This window comes from Oikopleura dioica, chromosome XSR (genome assembly GCF_907165135.1).
Source record: "Oikopleura dioica chromosome XSR, OKI2018_I68_1.0, whole genome shotgun sequence".
Classification (NCBI taxonomy): Eukaryota; Metazoa; Chordata; class Appendicularia; order Copelata; family Oikopleuridae; genus Oikopleura; species Oikopleura dioica.
Genome location: NC_137294.1, coordinates 11,223,205 through 11,244,465, shown reverse-complemented (window position 1 = coordinate 11,244,465; position 21,261 = coordinate 11,223,205). Strand labels below are relative to the sequence as shown.

The 21,261-nt window shown below is 40.2% G+C and overlaps 8 protein-coding genes across 9 annotated transcripts in view; 1 reads left to right on the top strand and 7 right to left on the bottom strand.

Moving 5' to 3' along the window:
- The window catches only part of LOC145709333 (uncharacterized), a 34,043-nt gene extending 31,352 nt beyond the window's left edge, over positions 1–2,691 (bottom strand). Inside the window, exons 1-6 of the mRNA XM_081787015.1 lie at positions 2,434–2,691; positions 2,193–2,325; positions 1,003–1,341; positions 273–367; positions 140–228; positions 21–93 (exon numbers count right to left, since the gene is read on the bottom strand). Coding sequence (XP_081643141.1) covers positions 21–93; positions 140–228; positions 273–367; positions 1,003–1,341; positions 2,193–2,325; positions 2,434–2,475 — 771 coding nt within the window. The 5' untranslated portion in view covers positions 2,476–2,691. The remainder of the gene's footprint in view (positions 1–20; positions 94–139; positions 229–272; positions 368–1,002; positions 1,342–2,192; positions 2,326–2,433) is intronic.
- An 8,370-nt stretch (positions 2,692–11,061) lies between these two features.
- Positions 11,062–12,251, top strand: LOC145706891 (uncharacterized). Of its 2 annotated transcripts, none has more exons than XM_081784350.1 (2): positions 11,062–11,721; positions 11,850–12,251. In XM_081784350.1, the coding sequence occupies exons 1-2, from the start codon at positions 11,149–11,151 to the stop codon at positions 12,132–12,134; spliced, it is 858 nt and encodes a 285-aa protein (XP_081640476.1). In that variant the 5' UTR covers positions 11,062–11,148; the 3' UTR covers positions 12,135–12,251. The 2 variants fall into 2 exon arrangements, with proteins under 2 accessions (XP_081640476.1, XP_081640475.1); XM_081784349.1 differs by having other exon boundaries at positions 11,063–11,721; positions 11,766–12,250.
- Positions 12,252–12,269: 18 nt separating this feature from the next.
- On the bottom strand, positions 12,270–13,425 carry LOC145706892 (uncharacterized). Its single transcript, XM_081784351.1, has 4 exons — positions 13,313–13,425; positions 13,174–13,270; positions 12,858–13,068; positions 12,270–12,801 (listed from the first exon to the last, which is right to left on the bottom strand). Exons 3-4 carry the CDS (start codon positions 12,959–12,961, stop codon positions 12,348–12,350), a joined length of 558 nt encoding a protein of 185 aa, XP_081640477.1. The 5' UTR covers positions 12,962–13,068; positions 13,174–13,270; positions 13,313–13,425; the 3' UTR covers positions 12,270–12,347.
- Positions 13,426–13,452: 27 nt separating this feature from the next.
- LOC145709332 (uncharacterized) lies at positions 13,453–14,125 on the bottom strand. The gene is made up of 3 exons (XM_081787013.1): positions 14,034–14,125; positions 13,778–13,986; positions 13,453–13,734 (listed from the first exon to the last, which is right to left on the bottom strand). Exons 1-3 carry the CDS (start codon positions 14,122–14,124, stop codon positions 13,453–13,455), a joined length of 582 nt encoding a protein of 193 aa, XP_081643139.1. The 5' UTR covers position 14,125.
- Positions 14,126–14,699: 574 nt separating this feature from the next.
- Positions 14,700–15,819, bottom strand: LOC145706903 (uncharacterized). The gene is made up of 4 exons (XM_081784362.1): positions 15,704–15,819; positions 15,565–15,661; positions 15,280–15,490; positions 14,700–15,237 (listed from the first exon to the last, which is right to left on the bottom strand). Exons 3-4 carry the CDS (start codon positions 15,381–15,383, stop codon positions 14,778–14,780), a joined length of 564 nt encoding a protein of 187 aa, XP_081640488.1. The 5' UTR covers positions 15,384–15,490; positions 15,565–15,661; positions 15,704–15,819; the 3' UTR covers positions 14,700–14,777.
- Positions 15,820–15,834: 15 nt separating this feature from the next.
- LOC145709331 (uncharacterized) lies at positions 15,835–16,505 on the bottom strand. The gene is made up of 3 exons (XM_081787012.1): positions 16,415–16,505; positions 16,159–16,367; positions 15,835–16,116 (listed from the first exon to the last, which is right to left on the bottom strand). Exons 1-3 carry the CDS (start codon positions 16,503–16,505, stop codon positions 15,835–15,837), a joined length of 582 nt encoding a protein of 193 aa, XP_081643138.1.
- Positions 16,506–17,154: 649 nt separating this feature from the next.
- LOC145706902 (uncharacterized) lies at positions 17,155–21,248 on the bottom strand. Its single transcript, XM_081784361.1, has 4 exons — positions 21,133–21,248; positions 21,000–21,096; positions 20,715–20,925; positions 17,155–17,688 (listed from the first exon to the last, which is right to left on the bottom strand). The coding sequence occupies exons 3-4, from the start codon at positions 20,816–20,818 to the stop codon at positions 17,187–17,189; spliced, it is 606 nt and encodes a 201-aa protein (XP_081640487.1). The 5' UTR covers positions 20,819–20,925; positions 21,000–21,096; positions 21,133–21,248; the 3' UTR covers positions 17,155–17,186.
- Positions 18,322–18,987, bottom strand: LOC145706836 (uncharacterized). Its single transcript, XM_081784285.1, has 3 exons — positions 18,897–18,987; positions 18,641–18,849; positions 18,322–18,597 (listed from the first exon to the last, which is right to left on the bottom strand). Exons 1-3 carry the CDS (start codon positions 18,985–18,987, stop codon positions 18,322–18,324), a joined length of 576 nt encoding a protein of 191 aa, XP_081640411.1.
- Positions 21,249–21,261: the final 13 nt, after the last annotated feature.

The window sequence follows — 21,261 nt, the reverse complement described above, 5'->3', positions numbered from 1 at the left end:
ACCTTTCTAAGAGCTCAAACCTGGCTGATATCGTTAGTTCGATTTCGCTCCTCTTTTCTTTCCTTCTTCCATTTCATTCGTCTGTTCTGGAACCTAGAATAATCATGTCAAACGACAGTTTTGGGATACGGTTTCTTACCAGATTTTGACTTGGCGATCAGTTAATCCAACATTTTTCGCGACTTCGAGTCTTCTTTCTCTGCTCAGGTACTGGTTGAAATGAAATTCCTAAAGCAATTAATGATGATAATTAATGAGAGAAAACAACCAACCTTTTCAAGCTCCAAAAGCTGGAATTTCGTGTAAGGAACTCGTTTCTTTCTTCCTTGAGCAGTGAGCCAGTTTCGCGTTGGGTCGAATTCAGATGCTAAATTGATGTTCTTGAGCTGGGGCAAGAAAGAATGTGATGGTGTATAATTATGTCTGTATCTCGTAAATAAAAAGGCGGGCGACCTTCCCCGCGCAAATAGCGCGCACATGCAAGACCCTTATACTCCCGGAAGGAGAACTCTTTAATGAACCCGCGCTGATTTAACGAGCGCCGCCATTTCATATTTAGTGAAACATAAAATCGGAGCCCAACTCGCAACCGCCGAGAAAAGATCAAGCGCTGAGCACCTGAGATAGATAAGCCATTTAAGCATATAACGTCATCGCCAATTCCTAGCCCAAATATTCCCAAATCATCAAATTAAAATTTTAAATGATTAAAAATGCGGGAGGGCAAAGGAGCTTGTCTCAAGATATATAACACCCTGTCATAAAAATACAAAGAGGTGTTTACGGCTTTTTGGCCGCTTAAAATATCACTCAAAAATATGCCCAAAATGAAGACATCGCGAAGACCAACGATCTTGACAGGACTTTACTAGAATCAGAGCTTTGTGGAAACACTCTTCCAGAAAGAAAATTGATCAGTTACTGGATTAGTTCTGTCAAAATGATCTTGAGGAGCTATAGTTTCCCCCCTTTCCGAGGTACTCTTCCATGATTTCAACTTACAAGTTTCGCCGCTTTCGGTCTTGACCGGGTCGCTTTCATCTTCCGATGGAGTGCTGTTTTCGCCGTTGTTTTGCGAGGACCCATTTTCTGCGCTGTTCTTGGGGCTTGTTTCTGACTCGTCCATGCTCGTTGCACCGGGCATGGCTCCAGAGGAGCTGCCAGCTGACGGTCTCGGGGCTGAGGAACTGGCGCTGGTCGCACTTGGGCTCTGGACTTCTCCCGGAGTTGGAAGAGCGTCGATTCCTGCCTCGGCCGAGCTGGAGAGAAGCGTCGATGGGGCGTCAGTTGAATTGGTCGCTGTATCGCTCTGCAACTCGTTCACGGAAGATGGTAGATCTTCTGAAAATTTTCCAGTTAAAAATCTAATTGGAATTATCAAAGATTAAAAGCGTCAATTCTGAATCATCAATGCGATCATTGATGTTTCCAGCCCGGAAAGTCGGATTCCTCTCCTTCAATTTCTAGTCGACAATCATGGGCACATCTAGTAATTGGCGGCATTATCTAAAACGGTACGAGCCGCATGACTGTATCAAATATAAAAACGCGTTAAACTGTTGACCCAGCGCTGGGGCATGGGAATGAGAGCAGTAGCGTTGTGGTCGATAGTGTCAGTCATAGCGGCCCAGTAAAACTCGTCGACCGCGGTAACGGCCGCGCGTAAAACTCGCCATAACATCGGCTTAAATCTAATGGTTCATGAATTAAAATTTTATTTATTTCAATCAAGCCCACGGCTTCCGCCAGCTCCCACTTTCATTTACCTTTCTCCTTTCTCTTTTATTTCAGAAAACGAAAAAAAAATCACACGAAGAAATTTGAATTTCGTCTCTCGCGTTTTTTTTTTCTTTTAAAGTCGGTGACGGCGAATTTCCTTTGATTTGGCCATCTACGTGCTGATTAGCGTCCGTGTGTATAAGTTTGAGTAAGTCTGTCGCCTAAGCCTAGGCCATAAATCGCGACCTACTCGCTGGTTTACAGCCGTAGCCACTTCCCCCTCATCTAATTACTGATAATTTTTCCCCTTACTTTAATGCCTTTTTCTTCAAAAAAAAAATGGTCGAGAAAGTGATATCAAGGAAGAAAATTTGGCAAAATTGACCGAAAATCAAAAATATTTCGAAATTTCTAGCCCCTAAAGGCCGTATCCAAACCTTTATTCTAGTAGCCCAAACCCTGCATTATCTTACCTGTGAGACCTGCGCTAGATCGTGCATGAGCGGAGTCGATAGCGCCAGAAAGTCGCAGTTGATTCTGCGTCGATTGCGAAGAGGAACTGTACATTGGGTGCACTTGGTAGCCGCCTGTAGTCGGGATATATGGCTAGATGTTCAATGTTATTTTATTTCGCCATTTGAGATGTTAATTTTTAGTCCTCCGAGTTCCCAAACTCGAATTAATTAATTTTAAAAATTCTAATTTATTTCTTACCTGGTGCAGACCCTGTGAGAAGCTGTAAGGGTAGGACATCATGAAAATGGTAGAATCAGACTGGCGACAACGATAATTAAGGCTGCAGCAAAGCAATAAAGCAGCTTAGCCGGAAATTGCGCGCGGAAGCGATTGGGCTATAACTTAGTATCCTCTGGTTTCTTCTTCTGCGTTTTTTTCTCCGACTCTTTTTTCGAAATCCTACGACTCGTGATTTTCGACACTCGTTTATTGTTGTTTGTTATCTGTGGCTATAATTTGCGAGCTCGTTTAACTAACGCGATTGCGATTTATTGAAAAACGAATCTATTGGATATGTATTCGGCCGCCAAGCGGCGCAACTCCAAGGGTCGAGGGGCGCTGCTCAGCTCTTCTCGACTTTTGGGCTGCTCTTTCTGGTCAGCCGAGGCTACTACTCGTCAATAGGTTAAGCTAACCCTTTTCGACTAGGGGTTCAAAATGAGGAAATAATCGGCAAATATTTTTATTGTTCGAGGAAACGGACAAAATATGGGAAATTATGAGTAAATTGAGTTGAAATTCCAACAATTTATTTTGACCAAAAATTCTAGCTCCATCATATTGCCATATCATAGTGTTGGGGTTAGGGTTAAGGTTAGGGTGACCCTAATAGGGTCAAGGTTTACGTAAAGATTGGTTCGAGTTAGGTTCGGGTGAGGGCTAAAGTACAGACAAAAGAATACAGTAGTATGAGACAGTCTTCATCTCGCCCGCTAATTTATGCCCCCTATAAATCTGCAATAAAACATATGCCATAAAAAGGGCTGAGAATTGAAAACTTTCAAATTTCAAAATTCTGTTTCTGCCTTACACATTTTTCGCCAATTTCGCAATTGATAGGCATTACCTCTTCCGCGCAAGCACGTAATTAGTATTCGCTTTACCAAAGGGGCCATAAAACTTTTTATCGTCTTTCAATGTTGTATCAAAAAATGTTGTGTCTTTCAACTTCAAGTAGCGAAAATCCTGCTGGAACCAAAAGTACCTTCTGCCGCGAAGACCAAAGATTTCTGAGGCTCTATTCTAGCGCTGGATCTTTTTTCTTTTGTGGAATGATCGACTGAATCAAACTGAAGTAGCGAATCTTTGGCTCAGGCCTTGAGAAGCATGAACTCGTAGCTGGACCCCTGTACTATCTAGCCATTGTACAGTATGGCACACAGAGTAGTGAAGGTGTTAAGGGTTTTAAGTTATCACCAGTAAACTCCTTTCGGGCGTTGGACGGAGGAATTTACTCGCGTTAATCGCCCCGAGCCCCTAGCCATAACATTTTTAAAGAGGGGAAATGGTTTTTAACTAAAGATTCATTATCACCAGTAAAACAGAATCGCCAGGCGGTAAAATAAGTCCAATAATCGACGCCAAATTTATAGCGAATCATTATTTTCTCGCTCGCCACTCGCGCCGTGAAATCCAGCTCTCATTAAAATATAAAATTAGCCCCTAAAATTGTTACTCTCTTCCGAAGCAAATAAAACACGGCCAATCTGAAAAGCAAAAGCAATCATTCTCACCTTTTTACTTTCGTAAAAACTTTCCTCGACTATCAGAGGCCTAACCCAAGATTGTCGATGACTCATCGACAATCTTGGTCGAAGATTGTCGATTTAACTTCGGAAATTGGACCCCAGATTCTTCATTTCCGCATGAAGAAGTATTCTAATGCACTTTCGGCCAATCAGAAGCCGAAAATAAGGAAATGAACTATCTTGGGCCCAACTTCCGAAATGCTATGGACAATCTTCGACTCCCAAAGTCAAGAATTTAGGTGATCTTTGGATCGGAATGAATTTGGATTCTAAGCTTGGAGAAAATCACTTCTAACGGGTCATTTTACGATGCAAATATTGCACAGAGAGAGATAGAAGTGCCCGATGATTGAGCCTTCGCTGCTTCGGCCTGACCTTTCCGCCGCAAAAGAAGAGCCCAGGTCAATATTGCTCTGTTTTTTTGCGCGTTGATCTTTGCATTTTTCTTCCGAAGCAGCAACTTCTTCACTAAAACAACTCCAAATTTATTTTCAATCCCAGTTTTTAAAAACGAAAAACCTGAGTCAGGATCTTGAAAGAACAATAACGAAAAGCCGCGTAGCGGCTTTTTTATCGAAGCCGCGAAGAGGCTTTACTGTTGTTGCCATCTCAGTCTATCCTGAACTCTAGCAAAGCCGCTCCGCGGCTTTTCATTAGAGATTTTTAAGAACCCTGACTCAGGTTTTATACACAGGCTGTCGAGCCTGTTACAAGTAAAAAACTAGGACGATCGACAATTGGCAGTGGCAGTTTTATTGAAAACAGGTGAGAGTTTTTGATTTCCTGTTTCCCATGAGCCTGAATTTGGTACATGCGCCTTTGGGCAGATTAGACTTGCCCTGGGGAGGGTGGCGAGTATGGGAAGGGTTGAACACTCGGGATAAGCCACTGCAGCGGTCAAAGCCCGAAATCAAGCGAGCAATTGACGTTTTTATTTCCGCGCGCACAATAAATCCCTTTTTGATCTACCGCTTGCGCCTAAACATGTTCCCCAGTTAAAATGTCAAAAAAGGGTTGAGACACATTCCAAATCGCACAATTTGACAAAATCGTTGTAGTCTATTGATTTACACACATTTCGACGCTTTCATCTTTCATCATTTGGATTTCCTTCTTCCGCAATTTGCTCAATCAAAACGTAAAACAAGAAACAACGAAGAAAACAAGCTTTTTACACTAGAATTCCAATTTTTACGGAATTCTAGAGCTCATTGCACTCCTGGGCTCGGCAACCTGAGTAGAAAGCCTGAGTCAGGGTTCTAAAAGAGTAAAATGTAAAGCCGCGTAGCGGCTTTTTTTTAAAACGAAGCCGCAAAGCGGCTTCGCCAAAGTTACCAACTAAATGAATAATTTTAACTAGCGAAGCCGCTTTGCGGCTTCGTTTTAAAAAAAGCCGCTACGCGGCTTTTCATTTTACTCGTTTAAAACCCTGACTCAGGCTTTCTACTCAGGTTGCCGAGCTCAGTTGCACGCATTTCAGAGGCGAATATCAACATTTTTTGGCCTGGATCTTGAACCTAGAATGCTGATTCCGTCGATTCTGGATCTTTTTCTTTCATAAAATTTTCAGTTCAAAAACGATCTCCCTGCTAATTTAATATAAATCAGGGCATCCACCTTTACGAGCTTCGATAAAAATTAATATTGTTTTTTTAACTGTGGCCTGGTAATTAACGCAGTAAAGCTGTCAAATTCGCCTTTCGAATTATAACTACTCTATAAACTGTGGGAACCTTGGAGGCGGTTTTCCGATGGTTCGGAAATCCTTTTGACTTTTTCGGATTGGGCCCGCTCCTTGGTTGGAAATCACTTTCATTTTCGGGCATTAGTTCGAATGCTCCACACGTAAAATTGACTACTCGCAGCTCAACATAATTTACTGCTCGTTAAAATTCATCGCAGAACATAATTTTTTGCTCGAGCTTTTTCAAGAACTCAACAATTAAAATCAGCAAAATAAATCACCGAAACAAGACATCTAAGAAACAGAATTGTCGAAGAAATAAACATGGCCAAGCGAAATCGACAATCTTGGGCCGAATTTTGGAAGTTTCATCGACAATCTTGGACAAAAAAAATTCTTAGAAACGGAATCTTCTTCATCAAAATCAGTAGAAAATAGATTTTATGAGCAAAAAATAAATTGTTAAGTTGATTCAAGATCAAATATAATTTATGCCTTGAGCTCGGCCTCGTCAAAAGGACAGCGCCTTTTATGTGGAAGAATTGTAAAATTTACATTCTGACCAGAAAACCTCCGAATATAATTGGCAATATGAAATTGCGCGCCGCAAATTTTATAGGCCCAAATTTCAACATAAAGGTCGTGTGAATGCGACGCGACGGGAGTATTCCTACTCAGCTGCAATCAACAACGAGAACTCTTCATTTTTATGAGTTTTCATGTCATAACTTTTTTCACATAAATTTTTTTTTCTGCAATCAACGAGAAGAGCGAAATTCGCAATAATTCTTCGACACTACTTAGTGCTCAAAAATTAAGGGCATCCCTAGAATAACAAATTGACTATACGCAGAAGACCTATGCTAAGATTTTAGTTTTCAAATGAAAATAAAAAATAAGGGCGTCACACTACTATAAAATGTTCAAAAGGTATGCTAGAATATCGAATATTTTATTATTTTTTGCACAATATTATCTCTGTGACACCCTTATTTTCTGTTTTCAAGCAAAAGCTAAAACCTTAGCCAAGGGCTGTTACGTTAAGTCAGCTCGTTATTTTATGTGGATACCCTTAATTTTTGAACTTTTTGCCCTTTACGAGCTCTACAACACCCTTATTTTCTGCTTTCAAATGAAAGCTAAAACATTAGCCAGGGACTGTTACGGAGGATACCCTTAGTTTTCGAGTTTGCCACATCTTCAATAAGCATTATTGTTCTTATCTTGTTGACACCCTTATTTTAAAGAAGAGCTGTTCAGAATATATAGAAAGAACGCGTTTTTGGCTTGGAAATGAATGAGAAGGGCAATCTCGTAAATCAACGAGGCTGCGTACTTGGCAGTATCTTTTCTTTTGGGCTTGATGTCGTGAATCCTGGCGTTGGTTGATTTGCTTCGAAAGAAATTAAATCTACGAGTTGATTAAAATTCAAAGCAGCAGCCATAAATCTCGCCGTTTTTTAATTTCAATTGTTACCGGGAGGAAATCGAAAGGTTTAATTGCCTCGTGAAAAATTAGTATTAATGATAATTCAAATAAATAAAAAGAAACGGAACAACAATCAGCGGAATTAGTTTTATTTGTTGGTGGAAGTTAACACTCATTTAACATGATGTTTTATGTTGCGCGATGCTAAAATATCCGGTCTTTAAATTTGCGCCAAGCTGGGCCACAAATTCAGACTCGCTTTTCGTAATAAAATAGTTATTTAATCGACGCCTCCTGGGTTTTTATATTTATGGAGTGGAAGACTCACTTTTCATTATTTGTCCATTTATCGGTTATACGAAGAATTATCAAGGTTAGGGTTAGGGGGGGGGTCAAGGCTGTAACTAGCAGAAAAATCTAACATCTGAATTAACGATTCGACACCCTTATTTGAGTCTTAAAGGTTTAAAGATTTCAAATAACGCGAATTAAGACCATTTTTTTTTTAAAAAATCGATGAATCATCAATTAAAATTCTTTAGAATTAAAAATTGTCAAAAGAAAAATGGTCTGAATTCGCGCTATTTGAAATCTTTGAACGTTTGAGACTCAAATAAGGGTGTCAAATCGTTAATTCAGATGTTTGATTTTACTGTTGTAACCCTAACCCTAACCCTAACCTTGAAAAGCAATTGTAAAAGACAAGTCAGAAAAAAATAATGAAGGATGGAAGATTGACTATTTTAGTTAAAAAAATATTTGCTAATTATCATTGAATGTCGATAATTGTTAGTTGTTTCGGCAATGGATCGCGATTCCCTTTATTTTGACGAGTGATGATGGGCGCTTGTTAGTAAGATGTATTCAACATCGGTGGAAATGGCAAATTCGCTAATTTTACGAGTTCGCGTAAATCCCAAGTGGTAAAGATCACCCGACGAGCTCGTTTTGAAAATCTAAACACATCAAACGGTTAAGCAGTTTACTGCCTTTGCGACTTCTCAACCTACAATAACCGTAAATCATCTCCGCGTAAGTGACGACAGCACCAGAATGACATTGCCACATTCATTTTTACATTCATTAGCCTCTTCTGAAAACAAAAAGAATCAGCGCCACTTCGAAAGCTATTTATTTTTCTTTCTAGAATTACAAAGAAAAACAAAGTTTATGATCAAATTTTGCTTCTGAGACCTATTTTATTCAATTTTTCTTACCAAAAGAGACGTTTATATTACGAATAACGTTTCTTTTATACGCTCAACTTGTCAAAAAGACTGTTTTGAACTTAGTTAGACTTTATTATTTTGACTTAGTTTAATTTTATAAATAGTATCGAAATCAGCAGCTTTTGGCAGTCGCCATTTCCTTTCAGATTTTGAACTCAATATTATTGAACTTGGCTCGGGAACCTGCGTCAAAAATCTGAGTCAGGGCCTGAGTCGCGGCTTAAATTTTCATTTTAGCTCTGAAGGTCCTGAGTCAGATTTTGGACGCAGGTTGCCGAGCCCAAATTTCGGGGCACGAATTCGATAATTGACGATTTGTTTGAGAAGAAGCGACGTCTTTCAAATACAGATCGTAGATTTGCGGTCCGCAGCGTACTTGAGTAATCACTCCGAGAATATGAGCGCATAAATCAACACGGCCTTTATAATTCCCTTTTGATAAAAAGATCATTTATGAATCATGATTCATTAAACCTGCACTTGCGAGATGCAAAAGAGAGAAAAGAGAAACAAAACGATTTTGAAAGAGTTTTTTTTTTCACTCTTTCAAAATCGGTTATTTGAGATTTTAAAGTAGGAAAATTGATTTTATTCAGGAGTTATGTAAAATTTGCAACTTGTCAGGAAGTTAATCAGATCGGCAATGTCGCCAATCTTCTCGTCCAAATCGTCTTTTTTCAAGATGTATTTGAACTCGATGGATTGAGACCATTTTGATTCCGTTCGTTCTCCGTCTTTTTTGACTAAAATTGACGGAGTGGAAGGCCATCCCATCGAGTTGAAAGCTAAAAAAAAATTAATTCGCCGCCGAAAATCATCAAAACTCACCTTTTTATCCTCAAAATTCGGACTTTCAATCACCCAGGATGTGAAAGTGATAAATGAAAAAATGCCCAGAACAACATGTGCTCAACCCGTGTTCTAGAGATGAGCGAACGAAATTTTCGACTTTTTCCAATATTCGAATATTCAAAATGCCAAAAGACGACTGGGAAAGAAGAAGAAATCTGCACCGATATTTATTTCCTTTCCCTTCAATTCGCCCTTGACTTTAACCTTTAGCCGTCTATAAATTTAATGAGCGAACACATTTTTGGTTGTTAATGTCAGCTGATTTCTCTCAAAAACTGACACGTTTATTGGATGCGGCGCCGCCAGAAAAGCGCGCCACGTTCGAAAAGCGAACTTCCGCCACACCTGCGGATTCAACCTTTCTTTCATCTTTGACTTCGATTTACGGCGACCCTACTTCCATTTCTAGCCGTTTTATTAAAAAAAAAACTTGTTGGAATTTTTCATGATCGCCTGGACTCGGCAACCTGTGTATAAAACCTCTCGGCTAGACAACCTGTGTAGAAAACCTGAGTCAGGGTCTGAAATATCTTTAATGAAAAGCCGCGTAGCGGCTTTTTTAAAAACGAAGCCGCGAAGCGGCTTCGCATATTTTACCTTTTTAATCTATTTATTATTTTTGGCGAAGCCGCTTTGCGGCTTCGTTTTTAAAAAAGCCGCTACGCGGCTTTTTATTAGAGATATTTTAGACCCTGACTCAGGTTTTCTACACAGGTTGCCGAGCCCAGTAAAATCTGACTCAGGACCTTAAGATCTCTATTGAAAAGCCGCTTTCAGACCCTGACTCAGGTTTTTTTTACACAGGTTGCCGCGCCCAGATCATTGCAATCCACGAGAAAGCCTTTTTCTTTGGAAAGAACATTTTTTTCCGATAAAATGAACGCTAATTCTATGATAATTGTCGCAAAAAAGCAGATAATTATTATTAATAATTCAAAAATATCAGACAGATTTTCACGCTTTCCGTTGCCTTTTCCTATCAAGGGTGAGTGTGCTTATCCGCGGAATCATTAAAATTAACCGTTTTCCGTGTTCCAAGATTAGAAATTATATTTTGGGGAAAAGGGCGAATTCTGCCGCGCTTTCCGACTTCCAACTAATAAGAGCCTCTTTTAATCTCGACCACTATCAACGAGCACTTGAGGGATAGGCGAACTGGTCCAATAAAACGGCTTGCCGTCATTATGGAGCGCATGATTTGTATGCATGAGCCCTTCAAGGCCGTCTTTATCAGCACTAATGCTCTAACCGGGCCATTATCGCTGTGAGCCGCTATTTATGCTGAAAATACTCGAAAAATACGCTGATTATGGGCCATAATTTATGGCGATGCAGCATCAAAAATAAGTAACCCCAATTATATCCCGTTTTTTTCAAGGACGAAGACGATGAAGAGCGACTAAAAGCGCTGATTCGTGCGCTTGTCGACGGCACGGGTGCGCACTTCCTTCGAAGGCTCTTTATGACACTTGGCTGATAAACGAGTGGCGCTTTATTTGAGTCGATCAAAGTGATTTACTCCCGATCAAGCAAAACGCTTCCGATCGGATTCAAACTTGTACAACTCACAACTTTCGCCCATTTCGAAATATATAACAACACGTGACGCTGACACCACTGAGTCGACAACATCTGAGTGCTACTCCTGATAAAGATTCGATCTTTGAACTTGACTTCTTCTTGTCTTTTTGAATATCTATTTCAGCCTCTTTATTACCGAACTGGTTACTGACTACGTCAACTCGTCACCCCTCAAGAGCCTAATCTCGTCTTTGGTTGGAGCATAGACTTTGGATAACGCTCTCGTCGGCGATACCGCGATATCAGGAGTGAGCGTTGTGGCGCCCTTGCCGCCCTCGAATTCGTATTTAACCGGTGACGAAGCTGGAGACGAGCAAGAAATACGATCGAATACCGGTCGGTTTTGAAGAGAAAAGCCCTCTGACTTCTTTTTTTTATTCACTTCTAGGGATGAAGCTTCTTCAATCCACTTTGCTCGCTGTTGCCTTTGCGCAAACTGGTGATTACGGTGATTACGCTTACAGTGTCGACCTTACTGACGCTGCTGACGATTCGTTGTACTTCGATCCTCGAGGACGAAAGAACAAGAAGCAGAAATACACCACTCCAGAGCCAACGACCACCGAAGCAGCTACAACCACTACCACTACCACCACGACAACCACCACTACTACAACCACCACGACTACAACAACAACTACGTCCACTACCACCGCACCAGCCGAAGAAGAGAAGCCAAACAACGTCGAGTACGTCGTCCCTTACCTCTACGAAGACGATAATCAGAGTGAAGGTTCCCAAGCCCTCAAGGGTAACCAAGATCTTGCTGGAATCATTGATGATTACGAGTACAACTACCAGGATTCTAGCTCCTATTCTGACAGCTTTGCTGATAGCCAGCGAGGCAAGAAGAAAAAAAATAACAACAATAACAACAACTATGACAACAGCAACTACGAGCAAAACTACAACAACAACAACCACTACAACGAGCATCCAGTTGACCTTAACTGGGCTCCTCAGGTAAGCCAAAAATGTAGAAATTTAATACTAAATTCAAACCTCAGATGTCCAACCAGACGGAACAGGTCTCTAACCAAGTCCCACAACAGTCTAACCAAGTCGCTCAACAATCTAACCAGGTTCCTCAGCAATCGAACCAGTACGAGCAGACTTCCAACCAATACCCACAAATGTCGAACCAAACTGAGCAATACTCGAGCCAGGTCGAGCAAGTATCCAACCAGGTTGAACAGGAATCCAACCAGTACGAACAAGACTCGAACCAATACCCACAACTCTCCAACCAAACTGAGCAATACTCCAACCAGGTCGAGCAAGTGTCCAACCAGGTTCCACAAGAATCCAACCAGGTGGCTCAGCAGTCCAACCAGCAGCCCCAGCAGCCCCAACAAGGATACGATCAAGGATATTAAACAACGATTATATGTTAATTTTTATGAAGACGACATAAAATTACTCTCTTGTTTCCTTTCCCCTGCATCATTGTTTCTTGTAACAATAAACTCCTGCGATAGAAAATTCTTGAAATTGTTGCTGAACATAACGTATTGAAACTCGTTTATTCTTAAGAAAACATGCATAAGTAAAGAATAAGCATAAATAAAGTTCACTCAAAGCTAGGGCCACTACGTAGAGTTTTCTGTGCGATTCGAAACCGGTGTTGAGCAGTCGAACTGGCCAGTCGGGAAGAGAACTGGGCGGTAATGACCGTACGACTCATGCAAAGAGATGATTTCAGATGAAATGCTGGAATTGAAGATTTGGATTCGCTCTATTCCGGCATCTCCTTGTGGAGAAACAGTTGTGTAGTACCGACGAGAATCATCAGAGTCATCTTCGCCTGCATCAGCACTCTTTTCGTTTTTGTTCTTTCGTCGCCAGTAGGTTGTGCCAGTACTGTAGATGTAACCGTTCAATTCAATAACAGTATTGTACATATGCGCTTGCTGCAAATATCCCAATAATGACCAGGTCCCGGATTGACCACTATATTTATAGACTCTGCTCGATCCACCGTATCCTCCAATCGTGACCATATCTTGTCCAAATCCTAGACATCCTGCATAATAGTTGTTTTCCCTAAAAAGAACAAGTGAGATTAATCATCTCAGATGATCAATTGTTGAAAATCATACATTGGATGCGGGTCAAGATGAGTCCATCCGTTTGATCTAAGCAATTCCACATAACGTCCGCCGTCTCCGCCGATTGCAACAGGTTGATTATTCAAGTGAGCCATGCAGCCCCCTTCATGGTCCGCATCAGTATTGTAATTTGAAAGAATGGTTTTTGTGCCATCAAAAAGCTGCGTCCACGTATAAGGAGAATTAACAAACCCAGAGTACACTAAAAAGTAATAATTCAAAATTACATGAAGATTTTGTATCAAGTATGAAATGTAACATTACTATAAATATAGAACAAAGAGCTAAGGAATTATGTTATATTAACCTCCATCGGATGTTGTAACTATTCCAGTGTAATATCCAACGCCTTTTTGCAGTGTGACGGAAAGCTTGCGAATTTCGCATCCGAATATTTGATGGATCTTAATTTAAGAAATTTTATTTAAAAAAATATTTAAACAAACATCTGTTTTATATCCGTAGTCATCATCGTATCCTCCAAAGATATAGACATTATCTTGGTAGACTGCACTGACTGTGTATCGAAGGCTGTTTTCATAGAAACTGTAGTATCGATTTTGCTTTAGAAATATTAACAATTTTGTCAAGTTGAAAAAAAAAACAGTAGAAAATTCTGATAATTTTCCTGAAAACCGCCGTTAACATGCGTAACATAGCCGAGATTATATGATGAGCCACTATAGTTCTCATGTTCCGATAGAATGGTAAGATATTCTGTTGACTTGGAAGGAATCTCGTCAAAGCATTTGCATTGCGAAAAGCCTTGCAAGATTTCTCGATTGTAGCAATTATCGATGCAGCCCCAGTTGTTCAAACAATTCATCGCGCAGTGGTCGAATTCTTCTAGCGCAATTACTTTGCATTGCTAATATATAGATAGTTCAATAATCCTGCGCTTGATCTCGAACCTGAAATTCAAAGTCCGTTTCTAAGTTATCACAAGTTGTGCAGAGAGGGTTATCGCAGTCCTGACATCCGTTTGGGCAATTCTGTCCACAGGGGCAATCCGAGACGCATTCTGTGAACTCAATCAGACATTGATTTTCACAAAGATGATCAGAACAGTTGTTGCGGCAGTCAACGAAAACCTCCGAGCATTCAGTATCACACTGTTGGCCTGAAATTTACCGATTATTAATTTACGAGTGTCTCGACATCACAAACCAAGCTCCAAGTCAGGGCATCGCGCGTCAAACTCAGCCAAATCTGCCGAAAAGCCAACTTTCGCCAGAACAAAAAAGCTTGAAAGCTTCATCTTTTCGTCTTCGAAACTGAATCAAACCACCTCCAATCCGGTCTTAAACGTATTTCCAGAACAGTTATCAGTATTCTATCTGTTTCCGCTTGCAGTTAAGCCACCGCATTTGGTGATCCGCTGTCGCTTCTCAAGAGCCGGCGCAATAAATTAATTCCTTCACTGTAAGACCTGCAGTCTAGGGACTTGCGAAGCTTCTAACAAAGCTCGTTATTAAAGATAAAAATCGTTATTGTGCTTTGACGATCACAACAATCTAACTAGGTTCCTCAGCAATCGAATCAGTATAAGCAGACTTCCAACCAATACCAACAAATGTCGAACAAAACTGAGCAATACTCCAACCAGGTCGAGCAAGTGTCCAACCAGGTTGCACAGGAATCCAACCTGGTGGCTCAGCAGTCCAACAAGCAGCCCCAACAAGGAAACAACCAAGGATATTGAACAATGTATGTTAATTTTTATGAAGACGACATAAAATTACTCATTCGTTTCATTTCTCCTGCATCTTTGTTGCCTGCAACAATAAAGTCCTGCGAAACAAAATTGTTTGAATTATTGCTAAACATAACGTATTGAAATAATTTTATTCTAAAGAGAGCATTGATTAGTTCAGAAAAAGCATAAATAAGGTTCACTCAAAGATAGGGCCACTACAATGAGTTTTCTGTGCGATTTGAAACCGGTGTTGAGCAGTCGAACTGGCCAGTCGAGAAGAGAATTGGGCGGAAATGACCGTACGACTCATGCATAGAGATGATTTCAGATGAAATGCTGGAATTGAAGATTTGGATTCGCTCTATTCCGGCATCTCCTTGAGGAGAAACGGTTGTATAGTACCGACGAGAATCATCAGAGTCATCAGAATCATCTTCGCTTGCATCAGAAATCTTTTCGTTTTTGCTCTTTCGTCGCCAGTTGTTTGTACCAGTACTGTAGATGTAACCGTTCAATTCAATAACAGTATTGAACATATGGTTCTGCTGCAAATATCCCAATAATGACCAGGTCCTAGATTGACCACTATATTTATAGACCCTGTTCGTTCCTCCGTTTCCCCCGATCGTGACCATATCTTGACCGAATCCTAGACATCCTGCATGATGTGTATCCCTAAATTGAAGAAGTGAGAAAATCAACTGTTAAAAATCAAACATTGGATGCGAGTTTAGACGAGTCCACCCGTTTGATCTAAGCAATTCCACATTATTTCCGCCGTCGCCTCCAATTGCAACAGGTTGATTATTCAAGTGAGCCATGCAGCCCCCTTCATGGTCCGCATCAGTATTGTAATTTGAAAGAGTGGTTCTTGTTCCATCAAAAAGCTGCGTCCACTTATAATTACTACCAACAAACCCGGAGTACACTTGAAAACAAATTATTCAAAATTATTCAATATATGTTGCGTAAAAATAAATAGGGAAGCTGAATGATTCGCACCTCCATCGGATGTTGCCACTATTCCAGTATAATACGCGACGGGTCTTTCCAGTGTCACGGAAAGCTTGCGAATTTCGCATCCAAATACTTGGTGAATCTAAATTTTAGGAAATATATTTGAAAAAATATTTAAACAAACATCTGTTTTATAGAAATCATTGTCACTATCGTATCCTCCAAAGATGTAGACATTATCTTTGTAGACTGCACTGACTGCGTATAGAAGGCTGTTTTCATAGAAACTGTAGTATCGGTTTTGCTTTAGAAAAATCAAAATTTTTTTTCAAAGTGAAAAATACAAAAAATATGATAATTTTCCTGAAAACCGCCGTCGACATGCGTAACATAGCCGAGATTAGGTGAGCCATAGTACCAGTTTTGCGATAGTACGGTGAGGTATTCGGTTGACTCTGATGGAATCTCATCAAAGCATTTGCATTGCGAAAAGCCTTGCAAGATTTCTCGATTGTAGCAATTATCGATGCAGCCCCAGTTGTTTAAACAATTCATCGCGCAGTGGTCGAATTCTTCTAGCGCAATCACTTTGCATTGCTAACATCTGATAGGTTAATGATCTTAGACTTGATCTCGAACCTGAAATTCAAAGTCCATTTCCAAATTATTACAAGTTGTGCAGAGGGGGTTTTCGCAGTCCTGACATCCGTTTGGGCAATTTTGTCCACAGGGGCAATCCGAGACGCATTCTGTGAACTCAATCAGACATTGATTCTCACAAAGATGGTCAGGACAGTTGTTGCGACAATCAACGAAAACCTCAGAGCATTCAGTATCACACTGCTGGCCTGAAATTTACCGATTATTTATTTACGAGTTTCTCGACATCTCAAACCAAGCTCCAAGTCAGGGCATCGCGCGTCAAACTCAGCCAAATCTGCCGAAAAGCCAACTTTCGCCAGAACAAAAAAGCTTGAAAGCTTCATCTTTATGCCTTCGAAACTGAATGAAACTACCACGGATCCGTTTTTAAAGGCATTTTCAGGATAGTTATCAGTATGCTATCTATCTCCGCTTGCAGTTAAACCACCGCATTTGGTGATCCGCTGTCGCTTCTCAAGAACCGGCGCAATAAATTAATTCCTACACTGTAGGACCTGCAGTCTAGGGACTTGCGATGCTTCTAACAAACCTCGTTACTAAAGATAAAAATCTTTGCTGTGCTTTGACGATCACAACAATCTTACTAGGTTCCTCAGCAATCTAACCAGTACGAGCAGACTTCCAACCAATACCCACAAATGACGAACCAAACTGAGCAATACTCCAACCAGGTCCAGCAAGTATCTAACCAGGTTGCACAGGAATCCAACCAGGTGGCTCAGCAGTCCAACCAGCAGCCCCAGCAGTCCAACCAGCAGCCCCAGCAGCCACAACAAGGGTACAACCAAGGATATTAATCAACGATTACATGCTAATTTTTATGAAAACGACATAAAATTACTCATTAGTTTCCTTTCCCCTGCATCTTTGTTGCTTGTTACAATAAACTCCTGCGATAGAAAATTATTGGAATTGTTGCTAAACAAAACGTACTATTGTATTGAAATTATTTTATTCTAAAGAGAGCACTCATTGGAATAAGCATGAATAAAGTTAACTCAAGGCTAGGGCCACCACGTGGAGGGCCAATAAGTAGTCGTTTCTGTGCGATAGGTTGTTGTACCCGGATTCGAAACCGGTGTTGAGCAGTCGAACTGGCCAGTCGGGAAGAGAACTGGGCGCCAATGACCGTACGAATCATGCATAGAGATGATTTCAGATGAAATGCTCGAATCGAAGATTTGGATTCGCTCTATTCCGGCATCTCCTGTAGGAGAAACAGTTGTATAGTAGCGACGAGAGTCATCAGAGTCATCAGAATCATCTTCGGTTGCATCAGCACTCTTTTCGTTTTTGCTATTTCGTCGCCAGTAGTTTGTTCCAGTACTGTAGATATAACCGTTCAATTCAATAACAGAATTGTACATATGATACTGTTGCAAATATCCCAATAATGACCAGGTCCCGGATTGGCCACTATATTTATAGACTCTGTTCTTTCCTCCGTCGCCCCCGATCGTGACCATATCGTGACCAAATCCTAGACATCCTGCATAATGTGTATCTCTAAATCGGAAAAATGGATAATCGAATGACGAAAATCATACATTGGATGCGAGTTAAGACGAGTCCACCCGTTTGATCTAAGTAATTCCACATAATTTCCGCCGTCTCCTCCAATTGCAACAGGTTGATTATTCAAGTGAGCCATACAGCCATATTCATGGTCCGCATAAGTATCGTAATTTGAAAGAGTTGTCTTTGTTCCATCAAAAAGCTGCGTCCACTTATACGGATAACGAACGAACCCAGAGTACACTGAAAAGTAATCATTCAAAATTACATGAAGATTTTTTATCAAGTATGAAATGTAGCATAACTATAAATATTAAACATAGAGGTAAGGAATTATGATATAGTAACCTCCATCGGATGTTGCAACTATTCCAGTATTATATCCGACGCCTCTTTGCAGTGTGACGGAAAGCTTGCGAATTTCGCATCCAAATATTTGGTGGATCTTAATTCAAGAAATGATATTTTAAAAAATATTCAAACAAACATCTGTTTTAAAATTGTCGTTGTATTCATCGTATCCTCCAAAGATATAGACATTATCTTGGTAAACTGCACTGACTGCGAGTCGAAGGGTTTTTTCATAGAAACTGTAGTATCGATTTTGCTTTACAAATATTAACATTATCGTCCAAGTGAAAAATCAAAAAATGAATTCTGGTAATTTTCCTGAAAACCGCCGTCGACATGAGTAACATAGCCGAGATTAGGTCGATAGTTCGAATTTTCCGATAGTATGGTTAGATAATCGGTTGACTTTGATGGAATCTCGTCAAAGCATTTGCATTGAGAAAACCCTTGCAAGATTTGTCGATTGTAGCAATTATCGATGCAGCCCCAGTTGTTCAAACAATTCATCGCGCAGTGGTCGAATTCTTCTAGCGCAATTACTTTGCATTGCTAATATATTTATAGTTCAATAATCCTGAGCATGATGTCAAACCTGAAATTCAAAGTCCGTTTCTAAGTTATCACAAGTTGTGCAGAGGGGGTTTTCGCAGTTCTGGCATCCATTTGGGCAATTCTGTCCACAGGGGCAATCCGAGACGCATTCTGTGAACTCAATCAGACATTGATTTTCACAAAGATGATCAGGACAATTATTCCGACAGTCAACAAAAACCAGTGAGCATTCATTATCACACTGCTGGCCTGAATTTTACCGATTATTTATTCACGAGTGTCTCGATATCTCAAACCAAGTTCCAAGTCAGGGCATCGCGCGTCAAACTCAGCCAAATCTTCCGAAAAGCCAACTTTGGCTAGAACAAAAAAGCTTGAAAGCTTCATCTTTTCGTCTTCGAAACTGAATCAAACTACTTCCAATCCGTTTTTAAAGGCATTTTCAGGATAGTTATCAGTATGCTATCTGTCTCCGCTTGCAGTTAAGCCACCGCATTTGGTGATTTGCTGTCGCTTCTCAAGAACCGGCGCAATAAATTAATTCCTACACTGTAGGTCTTGGGACTTGCGAAACTTCAAACAAACCTCGTTACTTAAAATAGAAACAGTTGACCCAAACTGGGTTCCTCAGGTATTTTTAATAATACAGTTCTTTTCCTCTTTTGTGGACATTTTTTGTCCCAAAATTTTCGAAAAATGTCCACAAACTTGGGCAACGTCTTCCGAAAAAATGTCCCATCGAAATCGCTTAAAATTTTTTTTTAAGATTTGAGTACGCCGAATGGTTTTCTAGACTTTGCATTTATGCTCCTGAAAGACTGACAAAGGCCCCTTTGTCTCTAGTTCAACCTTTAATGTTGTTTTTTTTTCGTAAACAATGAACAACTCGATCTTGATTAGCGAGAATTAATCTCAACACAAAAAAAATTGTCTTTTTTATTTCTTTCCGCGAAAAAATGTCCACAAACTTGGAACAGCATCTTTTATAAAGTGTCCCACTTAAAGGCCTTTAAATGGAAAAAATGTCCACAAACTTGGGGTCCACAAAAGAGGAAAAAAACTGTATGTAGAAAATTTTTACTTAATCAATACCTCAGATGTCCAACCAGACAGAACAGGTCTACCAAGTCGCACAGCAATCTATTCAGGTTCCTAAGTAATCGAACCAGTACGAGCAGACTTGCAAGCAATACCCACAAATGTCGAACCAAACTGAGCAATATAATATTGCCAAAATTCGAACCAGATCAAGCAAGAATCCAACCAGTACGAACAATACTCGAACCAATACGCTCAACTCTCCAACCAAACTGAGCAATACTCCAACCAGGTCGAGCAAGTTTCTAATCAGGTTGCACAGGAATCCAACCAGGTGGCTCAGCAGTCCAACCTGCAGCCCTAGGAGTCCCAACAAGACTACATAAAATTACTAATTCGTTCCCTTTCCCCTGCATCTTTGTTTCTTGCAACAATAAACTCCTGCGATAGAAAATAGTTTGAATTGTTGCTGAACATAACGTATTGAAATGATTTTATTCCAAAGATAGCATTCATTAGTTCAGATTCTGGACTTCAGAATAAGCATAAATAAAATTCACTCAAAGCAAGGGTCACTACGTAGAGTTTTCTGTGCGATTTGAAATCGGTGTTGAACAGTCGAACTGGCCAGTCGGGAAGAGAACTGGGCGGTAATGACCGTACGACTCATGCAAAGAGATGATTTCAGATGAAATGCTGGAATTGAAGATTTGGATTCGCTCTATTCCGGCATCTCCTTGTGGAGAAACAGTTGTATAGTACCAAAGAGAATCATCAGATTCATCAGTATCATCTTCGCTTGCATCAGAAATCTTTTCGTTTTTGCCCTTTCGTCTCCAGTTGTTTGTACCAGTACTGTAGATGTAACCGTTCAATTCAATAACAGTATTGAACATATGATTCTGCTGCAAATATCCCAATAATGACCAGGTCCCAGATTGACCACTATATTTATAGACCCTGTTCGTTCCTCCGTTTCCCCGATCGTGATCATATCTTGACCGAATCCTAGACATCCTGCATGATGAGTATCCCTAAATAGAACAAGTTAGATGATCAATTGTCGAAAATCATACATTGGATGCGAGTCGAGATAAGTCCATCCGTTTGATCTAAGCAATTCCACATTATTTCCACCGTCGCCTCCAATTGCAACAGGTTGATTATTCAAGTGAGCCATGCAGCCCCCTTCATGGTCCGCATCAGTATTGTAATTTGAAAGAATGGTTCTTGTTCCATCAAAAAGCTGTGTCCACTTATAATTACTACCAACAAACCCGGAGTAAACTTGAAAACAAATTATTCAAAATTATTCAATATATGTTGCATAAAAATAAATAGGGAAGCTGAATGATTCGCACCTCCATCGGATGTTGCCACTATTCCAGTATAATATGCGACGGGTCTTTCCAGTGTGACGGAAAGCTTGCGAATTTCGCATCCAAATACTTGGTGAATCTAAATTTTAGAAATATATTTGAAATTTAAACAAACATCTGTTTTATAGAAATCATTGTCACTATCGTATCCTCCAAAGATGTAGACATTATCTTGGTAGACTGCACTGACTGCGTATAGAAGGCTGTTTTCATAAAAACTGTAGTATCGGTTTTGCTTTAGAAA

Excerpts from the sequence above, each read along its gene's own strand:
- LOC145709331 (XM_081787012.1), bottom strand. The coding sequence starts at position 16,505 with ATGAAGCTTTCAAGCTTTTTTGTTCTGGCGAAAGTTGGCTTTTCGGCA. Across the intron at positions 16,368-16,414 it reads ATGCCCTGACTTGGAGCTTG|GCCAGCAGTGTGATACTGAA; the intron begins GTTTGAGATGTC and ends GGTAAATTTCAG. Across the intron at positions 16,117-16,158 it reads AAATGGACTTTGAATTTCAG|CAATGCAAAGTGATTGCGCT; the intron begins GTTCGAGATCAA and ends ATCAGATGTTAG.
- LOC145706902 (XM_081784361.1), bottom strand. The coding sequence starts at position 20,818 with ATGGCTCACTTGAATAATCAACCTGTTGCAATTGGAGGCGACGGTGGA. Across the intron at positions 17,689-20,714 it reads TATCTCGACTCGCATCCAAT|AGATACACATTATGCAGGAT; the intron begins GTATGATTTTCG and ends TTTCCGATTTAG.
- LOC145706903 (XM_081784362.1), bottom strand. The coding sequence starts at position 15,383 with ATGGCTCACTTGAATAATCAACCTGTTGCAATTGGAGGCGACGGCGGA. Across the intron at positions 15,238-15,279 it reads CGTCTAAACTCGCATCCAAT|GGATACACATCATGCAGGAT; the intron begins GTTTGATTTTTA and ends TCTTCAATTTAG.
- LOC145709332 (XM_081787013.1), bottom strand. The coding sequence starts at position 14,124 with ATGAAGCTTTCAAGCTTTTTTGTTCTGGCGAAAGTTGGCTTTTCGGCA. Across the intron at positions 13,987-14,033 it reads ATGCCCTGACTTGGAGCTTG|GCCAACAGTGTGATACTGAA; the intron begins GTTTGTGATGTC and ends GGTAAATTTCAG. Across the intron at positions 13,735-13,777 it reads AAACGGACTTTGAATTTCAG|CAATGCAAAGTAATTGCGCT; the intron begins GTTCGAGATCAA and ends TCTATATATTAG.
- LOC145706836 (XM_081784285.1), bottom strand. The coding sequence starts at position 18,987 with ATGAAGCTTTCAAGCTTTTTTGTTCTAGCCAAAGTTGGCTTTTCGGAA. Across the intron at positions 18,850-18,896 it reads ATGCCCTGACTTGGAACTTG|GCCAGCAGTGTGATAATGAA; the intron begins GTTTGAGATATC and ends GGTAAAATTCAG. Across the intron at positions 18,598-18,640 it reads AAACGGACTTTGAATTTCAG|CAATGCAAAGTAATTGCGCT; the intron begins GTTTGACATCAT and ends TAAATATATTAG.
- LOC145706891 (XM_081784349.1), top strand. The coding sequence starts at position 11,149 with ATGAAGCTTCTTCAATCCACTTTGCTCGCTGTTGCCTTTGCGCAAACT. Across the intron at positions 11,722-11,765 it reads ACCTTAACTGGGCTCCTCAG|ATGTCCAACCAGACGGAACA; the intron begins GTAAGCCAAAAA and ends TTCAAACCTCAG.
- LOC145706892 (XM_081784351.1), bottom strand. The coding sequence starts at position 12,961 with ATGGCTCACTTGAATAATCAACCTGTTGCAATCGGCGGAGACGGCGGA. Across the intron at positions 12,802-12,857 it reads CATCTTGACCCGCATCCAAT|GGAAAACAACTATTATGCAG; the intron begins GTATGATTTTCA and ends TGTTCTTTTTAG.